This window comes from Sciurus vulgaris (assembly GCF_902686455.1).
Source record: "Sciurus vulgaris genome assembly, chromosome: 15".
Classification (NCBI taxonomy): Eukaryota; Metazoa; Chordata; class Mammalia; order Rodentia; family Sciuridae; genus Sciurus; species Sciurus vulgaris.
Window position 1 is genome coordinate 26,136,547 of NC_136476.1, and position 19,287 is coordinate 26,155,833.

Consider the following 19,287-nt stretch of genomic DNA (forward strand, 5'->3'; position numbering starts at 1 on the left):
TCTAAGTGTTTTTCTCCAATTCAACTGCAACCCTATACCCATTAACCATATGATTCTAGTTTGTTAGGCTATTATGGTTTCATTCTTTTCCCTATATACTTATTTAGGGTTTAAGGCTGTATGGTTGGTAGCAGGTACTGGTTTTACCGTCTTGATCCAGTCAGCCTTCACCTTTGCTCAAAGCCACTTTCTTCTCTTGTCCCAAGCTTGATTCATGTCATCATTCATTCTGGTTCCATATAGTATTTTTGTCACAACTTCTGTCATAGTACTTATTCCATTGTAACATTCTTCACAGATGTCTTGTCTTAGATGTCTCTAACTTAGGTGTTTTGTTTCAGTACCGAGTCTTGAATCCAGGGGTGCTTTTCCTTATAATTTCATGAGACCCCCACCTTTCCCCCCAGCTTTTCTCTCTAGCTTCCACATATGAAAGAAAACATATAATCCTTGACTCTGAGTCTTGTTTATTTTCCTTAACATAATTCTTTCCAGTCCTTCTATTTTCCTGCAAATGACATAGTTTTATTCTTTTTCATGAATAAAAAAACTCCATTGTGTCTATATATACTGTTTTCTTTATACATTTATCTGTTCATGTACATCTAGGCTTGTTCCATAACTTGGGTATTGTGAATTGTGCTGCTATAAAGATGGGTATGCACATATTACTGTCATGTCATAACTTTAATTTTTTAGGATAAATACTGAGAAGTGGTGTTACTAGGTCATATGGTGGTTTCATTGATAGTCTTTTGAGGAGCCTCCCTACTGAGTTCCATAATGGTTGTATTAATTTATGTTCCATCAGCAGTGTATAAGTGTTCTTTTTCTCCCTGCATCCTTACCAGCAGTTATTGTTATTTATATTCTTGATGGATTGACATTCTAAGTGGAGTGAGATGAAATCTCAATGTGATTTTAATTCCCATTTCTCTGAGTGTTAAAGGTATTGAACATATTTTTTAAATATAGTTCTTGGCCATTTGTATTATTTTCTTTTGAGAAGTGTCTGTTTACTTCATTTGCCCATTTATAGATTTGGCTGTTTGGGGGGTTTTTGTTGTTTCAGTTTTTTTTTTTTTTTTTTTAACATTCTTTGAGTTTTTTTGCATATTCTGGATATTAATCCTCTGTCTAAGAGTATCTGGCAAAGATTTTATCCCATTCTGTAGGCTCACTTCTCATGCTCTTCATTGGTTCCTTTGCTTTACAGGAACTTTTTAAATTGATACCATCCCATTTTTATATTCTTGGTATCATTTCCTGAGTTTTAGATGTCCTATTAGGAAGTCATTGCCTGCACCTACATGTCAGAATGTAGACCTTATATTTTCTTTTAGCAATTGCAAGTTTTCTGATCTAATTCCTAGTCTTTGATCCATTTTGAGTTGTCCTTTGTGCAAAATGAAAATTCTGCATATTTTGGAAGGTTTTTATTTCTCTTTCAATTCTGAATCATAATTTTGCTTGACCTAGCTATCTTGGTTGGCAGTAATTTTCTTTTGGGGCTTAGAATGATGTCGTCCAAGCCCTCCTGGCTTTTAGAGCTTGTGCTGAGAAATCAAAAGTAATTCTGATTGACTTACTTCTAAGTGTGAACTGATGTTTTCCTCTTGAGGGTTTTAAAATTCTGTCCTTGTTCTATATATTTGGCACTTTCATTAAACTATTTTGTGGATAGGTTCTTTTTTGTTCTAGTCTATTGGGATTTCTGAAAGCCTCTTTCTTGTATGTGGATGTTTATCTCATTCCCAAGGTTTGGAAATTTTTTTTTTTTTTTTTTTCTGAAAAGGTTGTCCATTCCATTAACCTCTGTCTCAGATCCCTCTTATATTTCAATGATTCTTAAATTTTGTCTCTTAATGTATATTCTAATCACTGTTATTTATTTTCTTTGGTTTAATGCTGTCTGAATGCTGAATATTTAAGACTGGCCTCTTTCTGGCTTTGAGATTTTGTCTTCTACCTAGTCTACTCTGTTGAGAGGTTTTTAAACAGATTTGTTAATTTATTATGTATTTTACTTCTAAGATTTCTGTTTCATTTTTCCACATTTCCATTTTCTTTATTAAAATTCTCATTCATATGCTTTATTGACTTCCTCAGTTTGTTCAGTTGTTTTTCTGTGATCTTTTGAAATTTAGTGATTTGTTTTCATGATCATTTTTATGAATTCTTTATCCCTATTTCATCCACTTTGATATCTTTGGAATCAGATGCTGGTGAATGTTTTTTCTTGTATCTCTATGTTGAGATATGTACATGTGTTGAAATGGAGTTCTCTTCTGCCTTTATATGAGGGCCTATTTAGGGTATAACCTTCTCTTGGTTAAATTGTTCTAGGATATCAGGTGGTTGTGAATTGCTGAATATATTTCCAAATATATTTTTGTTTCCTTGCTGGTTCTTTGATGATGATCAGTATACTTTCATACAGTTTGAATTATGTCAAAGCTTAAGGATCTCTCCTTCTCTGACAGTCTTCAAGAGAGTAGAATCCTTCTAGTAGGTCAGGAAATTCTAGTAGGTCACAGTTTTATTATATATAACCAGGTATATGGGGCTATACCATTTGTGATTGCTCTTCTAGATTTGACAATTCTGTGTGTTCCAAAAGGTTACAGGAATAGTCTAGGTGTGGTGTCTGCAGTCTTTGTATTATTTCTTTCTGCTGTTGCTGTTAGAGATAATGTTAATGGGTGGGACATAAGGCCCCTCCTAGCCATTCCTTCTTGTGGCCTAGGCAATGGCTTGGGTTTTTTTTCCCTCCCCTATTCTGTGTGTTGCTGAAGTTTGAACAGGATTAGATTGTGTGTGGAGCAAGGTGTGTTGTCCCTAGCTGGGTTGGGGGTACTCAGCTACAGAGTGTCTACCCTGTGAAATTTTAGTGTCACACTAGATTCCCAGTACCTCACTGGGCCTCAGGAAATTTGCCACTAATAGTAAAGTATATAACTCTGAAGAGTTACACAGAAGCCCTGGTGGCTACTAGGTTCTTCACTGGTTGACCTTTTTCCTACCTTTAAAAGACCCTATTTAGTTAAGAAAACAGGAAACAATTTTCACCCTGTCATACATCTGTCAATACTAAAACTTACTCAGACAACCAACTTCTATGTTGTATAGTTACACTTTTAAAAAAAGTTTGCAACTAATACCTTAGGCTCCTAATAGGAGTTTTTAGTGTTACATCTGCATTATATTTCAAATGATTATAACTGACAAAAAGATACCAATACAAAAAAGTATTTAAAAAGATTCCAAGAATTTCTAGAGATACCAAGATGACCTATTAAGTAATGCCCTTATGCAGATTATATGTATCTTGTTTTGTGTAGTTTGCTTGCATTCCCCATTCCCCACCTGTCTCCCTCTCCCAGAGAGTGTGTGTGTGTATGCATAAGTGTCTAATTTTTTAAACAGTAGACCACATTTCCAAATCCTACTTAAAAATGCTTAACTGTACATTGAATTTGGATGTATAGGGAAACCAGATAAGTGCCTGGAGTGTGTAGCTATTGCAAAGACTAGTGAGAAACAACACTGCTGTAGTGGGCCATGAAGGACCCTTCTATGAGCTTTACTTCTCCATCTCATGCAGATCCTCCCCTGCACATACACCAGATGACTTATAGATGAGGAGAAGCCATTGAAACAAAATTAAGCTAGGTCATGACATGTGATTTATATTGTAAATCTGGCCACCCTGGGGCAGATAATCAATATGGAATGTACTAAAAAATGGTGAGACCAGTTAGGAAGACATTTCTTTGCTTTGTAGGACGTCATAGGTGGAGGCAGTCGCAGTTGCTAAGGATGGACGGGGAGAGATCAGAGTAGGACTAAGGAACAGAATCTGTGAGACTATTGATTAGGTGTAAGGGCAAAGAAGACTTAGAAGTTAAGTGTACATTGATTCTTAAAGGTTTGTGATAAAATATTGCAGTCCCCAAAAGACATCAACGTTAAGTACCGTTTTTGGCTCTGAAAAGAAAATGAACCTATAAAAGAAGAACAGTTGCACCAACATTTGATCAGATTGTAGACCTTTTTTATCTGAAGGAATGTGAAAGGTTGATCTTTTTGATCGTTCTACTTCTCTTGCTTTCCACACCTGAGCCTGTGCTGTTCTACAACCAGTTTTTCTTCATCCTCAAATATCAGTGTACAAATCTTACATTAAGTGAAGCTGCATGCTCTTCCCTGTCTCTTGCGACAAATGTACTGGTAATGTTCAGGGCTAATTGTATGCAATTTAATTTTCAGATTGTGGTAATCATTATTGCTGTTTTTATTTTCATTTTCTCTTCCTCAGGCATTGTCAGCTATAAATGTTCAATATAATTATACCCTTTGGGGTGATTTTCAATTTCCTTACTTTGGGTTCAGATTTGGATTATTAAGCACTTGAGCCCCTAGCTTCCACATTGACTATTTAACACTTTCCATTTCCTTAAACGGAAAACTTAGTCCATCTGTGTGCTGTTTGTGTGTTTTCAAAGACGCCATCTGATTAAGAAATGACTACACCTGTCCTCAAAACCTGTATTCTGTCTTTTAATGTATAGAAAGTCCTGCCATGAGGAGGTAAAGCATCCGTGGGTGATTTATAGGAGAACCCTGGGGCCTTTTCCAGAGCTCTGAGCCAGGAGGAGCATGTGCTAAAGAATTTGACTTTGCTAACCACAAGAAGCATTTAAGCATATGTGTGGTGGCGTGTGACTGTGGAAGTGTGTTTCCTTTAAAGTAAGCAGACTATATTGGCACAGATGCTCTCACTGCTAGGGCCCCTAGAGGGTCAGGACTTGTTGATGTAATCAGTTTTTTCCTCCTCTAATAGCTATTATTTTCTGAAGTGTGGAAATTGGCTGAGTTACAGAGTGTGAATTGATGTTCTTCTGTGTTTTAACCCTCCAGAAATGCATCTTCTGCAGACACCGCGTGAAGAAGGTCTCTGGAGCTTGTATCCAGTGTTCCTATGGCCGCTGCCCAGCTTCTTTCCATGTCACTTGTGCCCATGCTGCTGGGGTATTGATGGAGCCTGATGATTGGCCTTATGTAGTGAACATCACATGCTTCCGACACAAGGTCAACCCAAATGTGGTAAGGTCATTGTCCCTTCCCAATGCTGAAACAACATCTGAATTCCTTCCTGTATACCTCCAGGCCTAAGTAGCAAACTTTGCAGTGCTGTGTTGCTCATTGTTGACATGTCCAGACCTTGAATTGATTGAGGGCAGAGATTACACACCATTATTTGCAGGTATTTGTCCAAGAATCACCAGTGTCTGCTGCACACTAGACACAGTAAATATTTACGGAATTGAATGAGTGAATAAACAGAAGAAAAAGTAAAACTCTTTATGTCCATTCTGGGTTTGAGTCTATATACAGGATGATTGAGCATTGTTGTACAGGTGGCGCACTGTACATATCCAGGGTATGATGGGGACATTTCCTAGAGGATAGTGATTTGAAAAGCATCATCTGAGATTATGCAGAAAACAACCTGTGCAATTTATGCTGTGGTGTGGCATTTTTAATTCTCCTAAAAGAAACAAAAAACAGCAACATGGTAAAGGAAAAAAGGATGACCAGGAACTTTTGGGGTCTTGCTGCCTGAGATGGGAAAGTTAGGGAAAGCATGGAGGCCCTGGAAGGAGTAAGGACATTCTCATAAAGGAGCAGAAGAAAATAAAGTGCTTCTTTGTTTTGGTTTGATTTTTACCTTTTCCTTTTCACTCAGGACTGAATTTAATTTTGGGAAAATAGTGTTTGCAACCAAGTAACATGTATATTCAAATGTAATTCAGTTTAACTGTCCTTAGTGAATGAAACCCTTCCTCCTTTTTTTAAATTATGTTTTTATTTTTACAGACTGCATTTTTATTCATTGTACACAATTGGGGTACCTCTTTTCGTTTCTATGATTGTGCATGATGTAGATTCATACCATTCGTGTAATCATACATGTATGTAGAGTAATGATAAGCTAGAAAAATTACAACAGTACAGAGATAGTTGATATTCCTTTGTTAGCTTTCCATTTCACTGTAATGGTTTTTGGCTACCAAGGAGGAGGCAAAGCTTGTATATAGATGCTCAGCTTTGCTGACTTGCTGCTCTGTGTTATCCCTGGGAGACCTGGCCACAGGCTATTTGCAGCCTAACATGCTTGTCTTGTTTCAGCCTCTTGTGAGCAGCCTGGCAAGTTGTCAGTATTGGCTTGTGGAGCCAGGACTCATCCACAACAAATTTTCCAGCTCTTTGTAATGATTCCAGCAATTTCCATTGGCATCTTGAGAATTATTTGATGTTTGTGGGTTGGGACTGTGTGCAGATGTGTGTGAATGACCACGAGTACAGAATGATGTCACCAACTGTCATATCTATTTAAAAGTTATTTCCCATTGTTTCAGGTCACATGTTGCATATCCATTCAGGCTTCTCCTTAGTATCTTGAGTTGATGTACTCTTGCAAAGAGTATTATTGTGTTCATCAGAAAATACATTTCAACAATTTTTAAAAATGCATATTACATTACTGTGGCAATTTGCCTTTTACAGAGTGTAGTCAATAGTATTACCTCATTAGGTGATCCATGTGAGTGCTTTTTGTGATGTGAGTAAGTCTGGAGCCAAAGTAGCTGGTAGTCACACTTAGATTCTGCTGGGAAAAGTGCACAACCTTGTACAGGTTTTTATCTCTGAGCCTCAGCTTCCTCATCTGTAAAAAAATGGGATCCTATCTGACTATTGTTTTCAGTTCTCAGCCCTCAAAAAATGAAAATTGCATTACTACTTTTTTTTTTTTTGTTCTTTTGTTTAGTTTTTTTTTACTTCTCCTGTTGTTGGTGCTGAAATTCTATATGAACTGAGTCTTGTGAACAGTACTTTGCTGTTTTTTTTTTTTTATAATTTTTTTTTATTGTAAACAAATGGGATACATGTTGTTTCTCTGTACATGGCGTAAAGGCATACCATTTGTGTAATCATAAATTTACATAGAGTAATGTTGTTTGATTCATTCTGTTATTTTTTCCCTTCCCCCCACCCCTCCCACCCCTCTTTTCCCTCTATACAGTCCTTCCTTCCTTCATACTTGCCCCCCTCCCTAACCCTAACTCTAACCCTAACACTAACCCTTCCCTCCACCTATTATGTGTCATCATCCACTTATTAGCGATATCATTCGTCCTTTGGCTTCTTGAGATTGGCTTATCTCACTTAGCATGATATTCTCCAATTTCATCCACTTGCCTGCAAATGCCATAATTTTTATCATTCTTTATGGCTGAGTAATATTTCATTGTATATATATACCACAGTTTCTTTATCCATTCATCAACTGAAGGACATCTAGGTTGGTTCCGCAGTCTGGCTATTGTGAATTGAGCAGCTATGAACATTGATATGGCTGTATCTCTGTAGTATGCTGATTTTAAGTCCTTTGGGTATAGGCCAAGGAGTGGGATAGCTGGGTCAAATGGTGGTTCCATTCCAAGTTTTCTAAGGAATCTCCACACTGCTTTCCAGAGTGGCTGCACTAATTTGCAGCCCCACCAGCAGTGTATGAGTGTACCTTTCTCCCCACATCCTCGCCAACACCTGTTGTTGCTTGTATTCTTGATAATCGCCATTCTAATTGGGGTGAGATGGAATCTTAGGGTGGTTTTGATTTGCATTTCTCTTACTACTAGAGATGTTGAACATTTTTCCATATGTTTGTTGATTGCTTGTAGATCTTCTTCTGTGAAGTGTCTATTCATTTCCTTAGCCCATTTGTTGACTGGACTATTTGAATTCTTGGAGTAGAGTTTTTTGAGTTCTTTATAGATTCTGGAGATTAGTGTTCTATCTGAAGTATGATTGGCAAAGATATTCTCCCACTCTGTAGGCTCTTTCTTCGCATTGCTGGTAGTTTCCTTTGCTGAGAGAAAGCTTTTTAGTTTGAGTCTATCCCAGTTATTGATTCTAGCTTTTATTTCTTGTGCTATGGGAGTCCTGCTAAGGAAGTCTGGTCCTAAGCCGACATGTTGAAGATCTGGACCTACTTTTTCTTCTATAATCTGCAGGGTCTCTGGTCTGATTCCAAGGTCCTTAATCCATTTTGAGTTTAGTTTCGTGCATGATGAGAGATACAGGTTTAGTTTCATTCTGCTGCATTGGATTTCCAATTCTCCCAGCACCATTTGTTGAAGAGGCTATCTTTTCTCCATTGCATATTTTTGGCCCCTTTGTCTAGTATGAGAAAATTGTATTTATTTGGGTTTGTGTCCGTGTCCTCTATTCTGTACCATTGATCTACCTGTCTATTTTGGTACCAATACCATGCCGTTTTTGTTACTATTGCTTTGTAGTAGAGTTGAAGATCTGGTATTGCAATACCCCCTGTTTCACTCTTCCTGCTAAGGATTGCTTTAGCTATTCTGGGTTTCTTATTCTTCCAGATGAATTTCATAATTGCTTGCTCTATTTCTGTAAGGTACGTCATTGGGATTTTAATTGGAATTGCATTGAATTTGTTTAGCACTTTAGGTAGTATGGCCATTTTGACAATATTAATTCTTCCTATCCAAGAACATGGAAGATCTTTCCATCTTCTAAGGTGTTCTTTTAATTTCTTTCTTTAGTGTTGTATAGTTCTCATTGTAGAGGTCTTTCACCTCTTTTGTGAGATTGATTCCCAAGTATTTTATTTTTTTTTGAGGCTATTGTGAATGGGGTAGTTTTCCTAATTTCTCTTTCTGAAGATTCATCACTTATGTATAAAAATGCATTGGATTTATGAGCATTGATCTTGTAACCTGCTACTTTACTGAATTCACTTATGAGTTCTAAAAGTTTTCTGGTGGAATTTCCAGGTTCCTCTAAATATATAATCATGTCATCAGCGAACAGGGATAGTTTGAGTTCTTCTTTTCCAATTCGTATCCCTTTAATTTCTTTGGTTTGTCTAATTGCTCTGGCTAGAGTCTCAAGAACAATGTTGAATAGAAGTGGTGAAAGAGGGCATCCCTGCCTTGTTCCAGTTTTTAGGGGGAATGCTTTCAGTTTTTCACCATTTAGAATGATATTAGCCATGGGCTTAGTGTAGATGGCCTTTACAATGTTAATGAGAATGTTCCTACTCTCCCAATTTTTTCTAGTGTTTTGAGCATGAAGGGGTGCTGTATTTTATCAAATGCTTTTTCTGCATCTATTGAAATAATCATGTGATTCTTGACTTTAAGTTTATTGATATGGTGAATGACATTTATTGATTTCCTGATGTTGAACCAACCTTGCATCCCTGGGATGAAACCCACTTGATCATGGTGCACTATCTTTTTAATATATTTTGTATGCGATTTGTTAAAATTTTGTTGAGAATTTTTGCGTCGATGTTCATTAAGGATATTGGTCTGAAATTTTCTTTCCTCGATGAGTCTCTGTCTGGTTTAGGTATCAGTGTGATATTGGCTTCATAGAATGAGTTTGGGAGGGTTCCCTCCTCTTCTATTTTATGGAATACTTTGAGAAGTATTGGAATGAGCTCTTCTTTAAAGGTTTTGTAGAAATCGGCTGAGAACCCATCTGGTCCTGGACTTTTCTTTGTTGGTAGGTTTTTGATGACTTCTTCTATTTCAGTACTTGAAATTGGTCTATTTAAATTGTATATGTCCTCCTCGTTCAGTTTAGGCAATTCGTATGTCTCTAAAAACCTGTTGATGTCTTCAAAATTTTCTATTTTGTTGGAGTATAGATTTTCAAAGTAGCTTCTAATTATGTTTTGTATTTCAATCCTGTCTGTTGTGATATTTCCTTGTTCATTCCGAAATTTAGTGATTTGGGTTTTCTCTCGTCTTCTCTTTGTTAGTGTGGCTAAAGGTTTATCAATTTTTTTTTTTTTTTCGAAGAACCAACTATTTATTTTGTCAATTTTTTGTATTGTTTCTTTTGTTTCAATTTCATTGATTTCAGCTCTGAGTTTAACTATTTCCTGTTTTCTTCTACTTTTGGTGCTGGTCTGTTCTTCTTTTTCTAGGGCTTTGAGCTGTAGTGTTAGGTTGTTTATTTGTTGAGTTTTACTTCTTTTATTAAATGCACTCCATGAAATAAATTTCCCTCTAAGTACTGCTTTCATAGTGTCCCAGAGATTTTGATATGATGTTTCTTTGTTCTCATTTACCTCTAAGAATTGTTTAATTTCCTTCCTAATATCTTCTGTTATCCATTCATCATATAATAGCAAATTGTTTAATCTCCAGATGTTGGAATAGTTTCTGTGTTTTACTCTTTCATTTATTTCTAACTTCAATCCATTATGATCTGATAGAATACAAGGTAGTGTCTCTATCTTCTTGTATTTACTAACATTAGCCTTGTGGCATAATATATGGTCTATTTTAGAGAAGGATCCATGTGCTGCTGAGAAGAAAGTGTATTCGCTCTTGGTTGGATGGTATATTCTATAAATGTCCGTTAAGTCTAAATTATTGATTGTGTTATTGAGATCCATGGTTTCTTTGTTCAATTTTTGTCTGGAAGATCTGTCCAGTGGTGAGAGAGGCGTGTTAAAATCACCTAGTATTATTGTGTTATGGTCTATTTGGTTTCTGAAATTGAGAAGGATTTGTTTGACATACATGGATGAGCCACTGTTTGGGGCATAGATGTTTATGATTGTTATATCTCTCTGATTTATGCTTCCCTTAAGCAGTATGAAATGACCTTCTTTATCCCTTCTGACTAACTTTGGCTTGAAGTCCACATTATCTGAAATGAGGATGGATACTCCAGCTTTTTTGCTGAGTCCATGTGCATGGTATGTTTTTCCCCATCCTTTCACTTTTAGTCTGTGGGTAACTTTTTCTATGAGGTGAGTCTCTTGTAGGCAACATATTGTTGGATCTTTCTTTTTAATCCAATCTGCCAGTCTATGTCTTTTGATTGATGAGTTCAGGCCATTAATGTTCAGGGTTATTATTGAGATATGATTTGGTTTCCTGGTCATATGGTTCATTTTTAAAATTTTATTTATTTATTTATTTATTTGACACTACTTGGTTCCTCCTTTATTTGACAATTCCTTTAGGATAATTCCTCCCTTTGCTGATTTGCTTCTTTGTTTTTCATCTCCTCCTCATGAAATATTTTGCTGAGAATGTTCTGTAATGCTGGCTTTCTTTTTGTAAATTCTTTTAGCTTTTGTTTATCATGGAAGGATTTTATTTCATCGTCAAATTTGAAGGTAAGTTTTGGTGGGTATAAGATTCTTGGTTGGCATCCATTTTCTTTCAGGGCTTGAAAAATGTTGTTCCAGGCCCTTCTAGCTTTTAGGGTCTGTATTGAAAAATCTGCTGATATCTGTATTGGTTTCCCCCTGAATGTAATTTGGTTCTTTTCTCTCACAGCCTTTAAAATTCTGTCTTTATTTTGTATGTTAGGTATTTTCATTATAATGTGCCTTGGTGTGGGTCTGTTGTAATTTTGTGTATTTGGAGTCCTATAAACCTCTTGAACTTGATTTTCCATTTCATTCTTCAGATGTGGGAAATTTTCTGATATTTCATTGAATAGATTGTTCATTCCTTTGGTTTGTTTCTCTAGGCCTTCCTCAATCCCAATAATTCTTAAATTTGGCCTTTTCATGATATCCCATAGTTCTTGTAGATTCTGTTCATGATTTCTTAGCATCTTCTCTGTTTGTTCAACTTTGTTTTCAAGGTTAAATATTTTGTCTTCAATGTCTGAGGTTCTGTCTTCCAGGTGTTCTATCCTACTGGATATGCTTTCTATGGAGTTCTTAATTTGGTTTATTGTTTCCTTCATGTCAAGGATTTCTGTTCATTTTTTTTTCAATATCTCTAACTCTTTATTGAAATGATCTTTTGCTTCCTGTATTTGCTCTTTTAACTGTTGATTGGTGCGATCATTCATTGTCTGCATTTGCTCTTTCATCTCATCATTCAATGTGTGCATTTGCTCTTTCATCTCATCGTTTGCTTCCCTGATCATTTTAATTATGTACATTCTGAACTCCTTTTCTGTCATTTCTTCTGCCATGCTGTCATTGGGTTTTATTGCTGTAACATCTAGATTTGTTTGCGGCATTTTCTTTCCTTGTTTTCTCATATTGTTCAGGTATCGGTGGACCGCTGAGATATTGCAGATTTCCTCTATTGACTTACAATGTCCTTGAAAATTTCTATATATATCCCCTCTTAGCCTTCAGTAGGCTGAAGTCTTGGAGGAAGTTGATAATGCGGTACTCCACAAGGAAGCTGCCTCTCTAGGAGTGGTGACCTTCAGGTGGGGTATATTCCCTGCTAGTGCGCAGAGTTGCCTCCACTTTTTGACCAGTGGTCATCCAAAGGGGACCTAGGCTGCGGGCTGAGGGAAGGCCTGTTTGGGCCTGTGTCTCTGGTTTCACCGTCCTTTTGGGGAAACCTCACCTGGCAGGGAAGACTCACCCGGTGGGGAGGTCTCGCTGGTCAGTTCCCCTCCTAGAGGTTCCCCTCAATTTACAGCTACCGCCTGGGCTGGGCTGCCTTCCTCTGCAAAGTTCCCAGGGGCCCGGCCCTACCTCCTTGGCCTGGGAGCCTCACCCTTCGCAGATGAATCTCCTTAGGCTGCCCCTCCTCAGAGAATTTGCCCGCAGTCCTGAAACCTTAGCTCTGCCCCTAAGTGTGTCTCTGTGCAGCTCTTCCACCCAGAAGCCTCCTAGATCCTGGGACCCTGCTCTGCACCTAATCGCCTGGCTATGCGGCCCCTCCTCTGAGCAGCCACCTGGGGCCCCGTACAATCGCTCAGAGTCCCAGAGACCCGCCGCACACCTCTTCCTCCAGACAGCCGCCCCGTATTCCGGTGTGGTCACTAGGAGTCCAAGCAACTCACTGCGTGCCTCCTCCTCCCTCCAACCGCCCGTTGCCCTGGGCAATCACTCTGAGTCGAAGTGACCCACCGCGTTCCTCCTCCTCCTCCAGGTAACCCCCTGGGTGTTCAGGAGTGGTCGCTCTGAGTGGCTCTGAATCCACGTGACCCGCTGCACGCCTCCTCTGGGCAGCCGCCTGGAGCTCTGGTGCGGCCACTCGAGACCAAGCGACCCACCATGCTCCTCCTCCAGGCAGCCTCCCTGTGTTCAGGAGCGGTCGCTTTAAGTCCAAACCACTCACCAATTGCCTTCTCCTCTGAGCAGCCGCCTGGAGCTCTAATGCAGTCACTGTGAGTCCAAATGACCCGCCGCTCTCCTACTCCTCAGGGCAGGCCCCAGTGTTCAGAAGTGGTCTGAGTCCAAACAGCTCGCCACGCAGCTCCTCCTCTGACAATTGCCTGTAGCTCTGGTGCAGTCACTCCGAATCCAAGCGCTCCTCCTCCTCCTCCTCCTCAGGGCAGGCCCCGGTGTTCAGAAGCGGGCGCTCCGAGTCCAAACAGCTTGCCGCGCAACTCCTCCTCTGGCAACCGCCTGTAGCTCTGGTGTAGTCACTCTGAATCCAAGCGGCCGCGCTCCTCCTCCTCCTCCTCAGGGCAGGCCCGGTGTTCTGAGTCCACACAGCTCTCCTCGCCGCTCCTCCCCTGGGCATCCACCGGAGCCCCAGTGGTTGCTCCGAGTCCCAGCGCTGTGCTGAGCGGCCTCCTCTACGATGCTCCCAGTTGTCCGAGTTCAAGTACTTTGCTGTTTTAAGGATAAGAAGCCCAAGTTCAGAGAGGTTCAGTTCCATGTCCAAAGAGATGTAGTTCATGAGCAGTGAGTGCTGGAATGGAAATGTCTCTTAGTTCGTACTCTAATATTAGTTGAATTCCTAACTCCAAACTTAAATGGTGCTGGAGAAATTAATCTAAAACTTTGCTTGGGTCATACACTCCCAGTTTAATATTCCAGAGCTCTGTGATAACTGATGATTATATTGAAGTTGCTATTAAAGAGATCCACATGTTTAATCACAACCTCATTCCTGTTAACTCTGATGTGTGGTTCAGTTAGGTTTATGTTACTAATGAGTTCCATAAATGATGATGAAAAAGAAAATATTTGACTTATAGATGATTTAGAAACTACTATCTGCTGCAGATCCAGTTTAAGCCTGGTATATGTTGTAAAGGGGGTCAGAACATCATATAATTTATAGCATTGCATGTAGTATTTTTTATTTTATTTTCTTTTTATGGGGGAAAAGTTTTAGTGTTTGTAAATTGCCTTTCAGTTCTCTGGGGGGAAAGCACTGTGAGCACTGGATTCCTGAAAATACTTATCCATTCTTCTTCAGTTAGCATCCAAGTATGGATTGCTTACCCAGAATGTCTGGGAACTAACAGGAAGGATTTATAGAATCTGGCAACTTTGGTTACAAGCACGGTGGTGCCCCTGTTGCATTAAATGTTCTTTCTTTTAAAACATAACAGAAGTTTGAATGCACTAAAATATTTTTCCTTTTGTAAATGATGAATACCAGGGAATAGGCTCCTTAGAGTTTAAGCCAGTTTGTCTATGTTCTTAACTATGCCTTGATTATTTGGTAGGAATAGGCAATTGCTGAAGCATACCAGTGAAAATTATGAAGTTCAGGCTTGCTAGCCTGACCCTGTTGTTCTACAGCATAGGGGAGAGTGCCTACACAGTTTAGGGGAAATGAATTATAAACTACTTGCTACTTCATTTGGATCTTAGTTTTCACTCACATAAGTGTTCTCATTATTTCATTTTTCTGTTCCTTGCAGTATTTGTTTTAGCCATCTAAAAAGAACCATTTCAAGGCTAATTCTGCTATTCCTTTAGTATCATAAAGTATTTAAATGTAACAACTTATTCAGTGTTACTGAGTTTTGGTCATAAAATCTTCCAGATAATATTAATAAAAATTTTCTGATTTATTACAATGTGCTGTTTCATCAGTTAGTAAGCGTACTTTATAGAGAGATTGGTATTTGTAAAAGTAGGTGGCTTTAAAATTCTTAAGATGGAAAGGAGTATATAACAGAAAGTGTACATCTAATCCCTGTTACTGTAACCTAACTTTTAGTATATATTTGTTTATGTTTTTGTCAAACACATATTTTTGAATGGCACCTGCTGTCTTTAAATGCAGGGTCTCATTTGGGACCTGATAGTTGCAAGAAGGTTTTGCACCATTACAGTGAGAGGAGATGGGGGACTGGACTTCCACAGTGGCCATGTCCTGGAAATGAAGAGCAGTATCTTGATTTGGAGACACTTTTTTAGAAAGATACTCAATCAGTTCATTGAGAATTAATTACAAGTAAGAGTTTACGTACTTTTATTTACACCTAATGCCAGTTCAGTGTGACTCCCAGCAACATTGACACATCAAACACAGCTATAGGTTGAATCCATTCTTTTTTGTTTTTCTTCACTTAAGTTTAGTACTCGACTGCATAGCTCAATTCTGCTTCCTTTAATTTTTCTTATATACTTTTCATAAAGGAAACCAGAATTCAGCTAATATTCATCTAAATTGACCTGACTGGTACCGTTTCCGTAAACTTTCATTTGCGTCTTAGGTTGAGATGTCTGTTTCACTGATGACAGGATTTTTTAATTGTTATTTTTCCTTTAATAATTTTAATATTCTCACTAACCATCTGTTCAATAAAGTTTGTAATGACCTACTATACTCTTCTCAGACTTGTACATATAATTACCTGGTATTTGAGTATGGTTTGTGTCTTCTACATGTGTTTATTTTTGAATGAACTCCAGAGTTTGCACTGATTTTATTCAAAGACAAGGAGAGAATTCTAACCAAAGCAATGGTGTGAAGTATAGAATTCATGGAGGGATTAAAAAAAAAAAAAGTTACAGCTACAGTGATTCAGACTTAAATCTGATCAGTATTTCTAAATCTAGCAAACTTTTTTTTAAAAAAAAATTTATCTTCTTCCTATCAATAGAAGTGTTTTGTTGAGATCTCAGTTCATTTATCCCAGATTATTGAAAGTTAAGGTCAGCTTTTCCTGGGAGGAGAAATATTTAGCATAGATCTTTTGGTATATTTACATTTGGAGCCAAACTTTCCCTTGTTCACCAAAGCCATTGAAAATAGAATTTTTTTTTAATGTTGTCAATGAAGTTAAATATATCCCATTTTAAAATTTTAACTCTCTTCATCCCCCCTCAGTTTACTTTCTTACTATATTTTTATTAGTAATTTGCTTGGGAAGGGCCAGGTTCGTGAGCATAAAACCATTTTCTACCATACTTCCTGTAGTAGAGCAGTACTTCAGGACATCTGCAGCAAATCCCCATGTTCTTGGCTTAGTTCCCCTTGGGAATTCCATTTATTCTCTCCTTAGCCCAGTGCAGGTAGAGTGAGCTTTAAGCCAACCCACTTTCTGCTGAGCCTGCTAATTAATCATAGGACTTGGCTATGGGATGTAGAGGGGAAGTTTCATTGACACCAGCCCACTCCCCACAGCAACCTCCACAGCCCTTGCTGAAGTTTTTCTGCCTCTGTCAAGCCACCCTCAGCCTACCCTCTCATCTCCCCATTTCTAGATCTCTATCAAAATCTGGTCACTTGGTAAGGGTCTTTGTGCCAGTCCCACTTCTGGTACCAGCTGCAGCCATTCCAGTCCCACTTTTGAAACTAAGTAAAATGTTTCAAGAGGTTTTTAAATTTGTGGGAAGGGACAGCAGATGTGTTCATTGCATTCTTTAATTTTAATCAGCTGAGTGTACAGAAGGTCATCATAATGGAGAAGACCATGCAGGACAAAGCAGAGGTGAATATCTTGGTATGGCTTTTGTTCTGCTCACTGTTCCCTCATAGGACTGTCCACTTGAAACACAGTCTACACTGAGATGTGTTCATTGCATTCTTTAATTTTAATCAGCTGAGTGTACAGAGGTCATCATAATGGAGAGACCATGCAGGACAAAGCAGAGGTGAATATCTTGGTATGGCTTTTGTTCTGCTCACTGTTCCCTCATAGAACTATCCACTTGAAACACAGTCTACACTGGTTTGATCAATACTTGGATTCAAATACAAGCCATATTTTGCTACCATGCAATTGCTTTTTTTTCTTTTTCTCCCCCCCTCCCCCGCTGGCCCAGGACCTCTTTCATGCTAGCCACATGCTTCACTCCTAAACTACAACCCCAGCCCTCCAGTTACTCTTTATGTGCAGTTTCTGTTTCCATTCAATGGAAGAATTTACTTTTAAATCTAGGCCTTTCCATTTTAGGATCAACAAGCCCACATCCTCCTTATTTTGGGGAAGAAAGTAGGGTCACTTCCTCAGTCACTGAGAATAGTGTCTCTCTTTGGGGTACACCCTTTCCCCAGGCTTTGATTTCTTATCCCTTAATCTGGTTGGGTAAAAGAACATAATTTCGTATGTATTTCCCAGAAACATCCAAATGCACTTCAAAAATGTTAGTACATGTTATGTGAGACACCTTATTTGATTGCAAATAGACAATGCTTGCATGCCTATAATCCTAGAGAAGCCCCTGTGATAACTTGAAGCCATGTTGGAGCTGAGGCCCACAGTATTTTTCAGTTTTTTTGTATTTTTAATGTGTTAACAGGCAACCCTTTTAGAGCCTTGGTTATTAGGAAATATCTTATCTTAAAGATATCTTATCTTATAAATGTCTTATCTGGTCAACAACCTCCACTATCAGAAACACAACTTAATAAACCAGAATTAAACAGTAAAGAACCAAAGCAAGTTATGGGGCATAAGGTGGTATGTACCTTTTAATCATAAAAGGACTCTCTGAGTTGTACCTCAGGGCCTTTATAATGTTTTTGTTGATGAGATTCAAATATGCCCATTAATTTAGCATATTCAAAATTAAAAAAAAAAACTGGAAGATTAGCACTTCATATCAGTAAGAAGTAAAGGATGCATGTAAGTAAGGTCAAATGAGATAAACAACAGTTCGATGAGAAGTGAAAGTCCCCCAACCTTGAATCACTTTAGAGAGTAATCCACATCATGGACTGTCATGACCCAGAGCAATTGGTCCTATTTGTGATTTTGGTCTAACAGGTTCCCTGGGAAGCAGCATCTAAGGCAGAAAATTTATCAGGGAGTACCCTTGGCATCATCACTTGAGGAAGTGAAGGAAAAAGAAGAGAAGGACAAAGGAAGTAAGCGTAGGTCGTGGGAGAAGTTGAGGTGCAGTGTGATGTCAACCAATACTTCAGCTGGCCCCAGAAGTAGCTGTAAAGCTGAGATGACCGTTGAAGGGTGGGGTTTATTGTCCTCAACAATCCACCAAGGACACAGGCTGCCCCTGGAAAAAGGTGTAAGCTTCTTCAAGTCATCTCTGTTCCAACCAAGCACAATTCCCAGAGGACTGATGCTGACGCTATCACCAAATAGCACCCTCAGAACCTGGAAAAATGAATCTTCTAGTCCTGAAGCGGGAAGTGAGAGGCTCAAAATACCCAAGCATAATCTAATAAGGGAAGCAAGAGATTTTAGAATAATTTTGGAAGGATTACTATAAAAGTGATTGAATTCTAGACTCTGTACAAATGAAAAATAATCATTTTCTTAAGCATTTGATAAGCTCCTATTACATTTAAATCACAGAAATCTGGAAAGTCAACCTAAGGGCCATAAATACTCTGATAATTGTAGATACTTGAATTGTCATTGCACCAGAAAAATTCAGGACTTGTGAACACTTTTTGGGGGCAGAAGGGTATGGTTAAAACAATCTTGGCATCAGGCAGTCTTGTGTTCATGTTCCCGCTCAGGCTTTTTACTGCATTCCCCTGTAAATCAATGCCAAAACCTCATTGAGAGAATTATCTACATCTCAGAGTTCTGATATTATACTGATGTAAGTTCAGATGATATATGCAGATGATATATATGAAATTGCTCTTTTTAAAAAATCTTTTTATTGGTGCATAATAATTATACAGAATAATGGGTTTCATTGTGGTATATTTATATGTGCATATAATGTAATGTGATCAGTTTCACTCCCCAGTGTCCTCCAGTCCCCTTCCTCTACCCTAAAGGTCTTCATTCTAGTTTATGAGAGAAAACATTTAATACTTGTCTTTCTGTGTCTGCCATAATTTCCTTAACATAATACTTTCCAGATCAATTTTCATGCAAATGACATAATTTCATTCTTATTTATGACTGAATAAAACTCCATTGTGTATATGTACCACATTTTCTTTACCTAGTCCTCTTGATGGATACCTAGGCTGATTTTACAACTTGGCTATTGTGAATTGTGCTTTTATAAACATGTGATGTGTGTGCATATATCACTCAAGTATGCTGACCTGGGTTATATGGTGATTCTAC

General features: G+C 38.3%; 1 protein-coding gene across 5 annotated transcripts in view; it reads left to right on the forward strand.

The window, feature by feature from the left end:
* KDM4C (lysine demethylase 4C) overlaps positions 1-19,287 on the forward strand; it is a 381,526-nt gene that overhangs the window by 315,070 nt on the left and 47,169 nt on the right. For all 5 annotated transcript variants that reach the window (XM_079113015.1, XM_079113014.1, XM_079113016.1 and 2 more), the window contains one exon: positions 4,921-5,106. In XM_079113015.1, the coding sequence (XP_078969141.1) occupies positions 4,921-5,106 (186 nt within the window). The remainder of the gene's footprint in view (positions 1-4,920; positions 5,107-19,287) is intronic.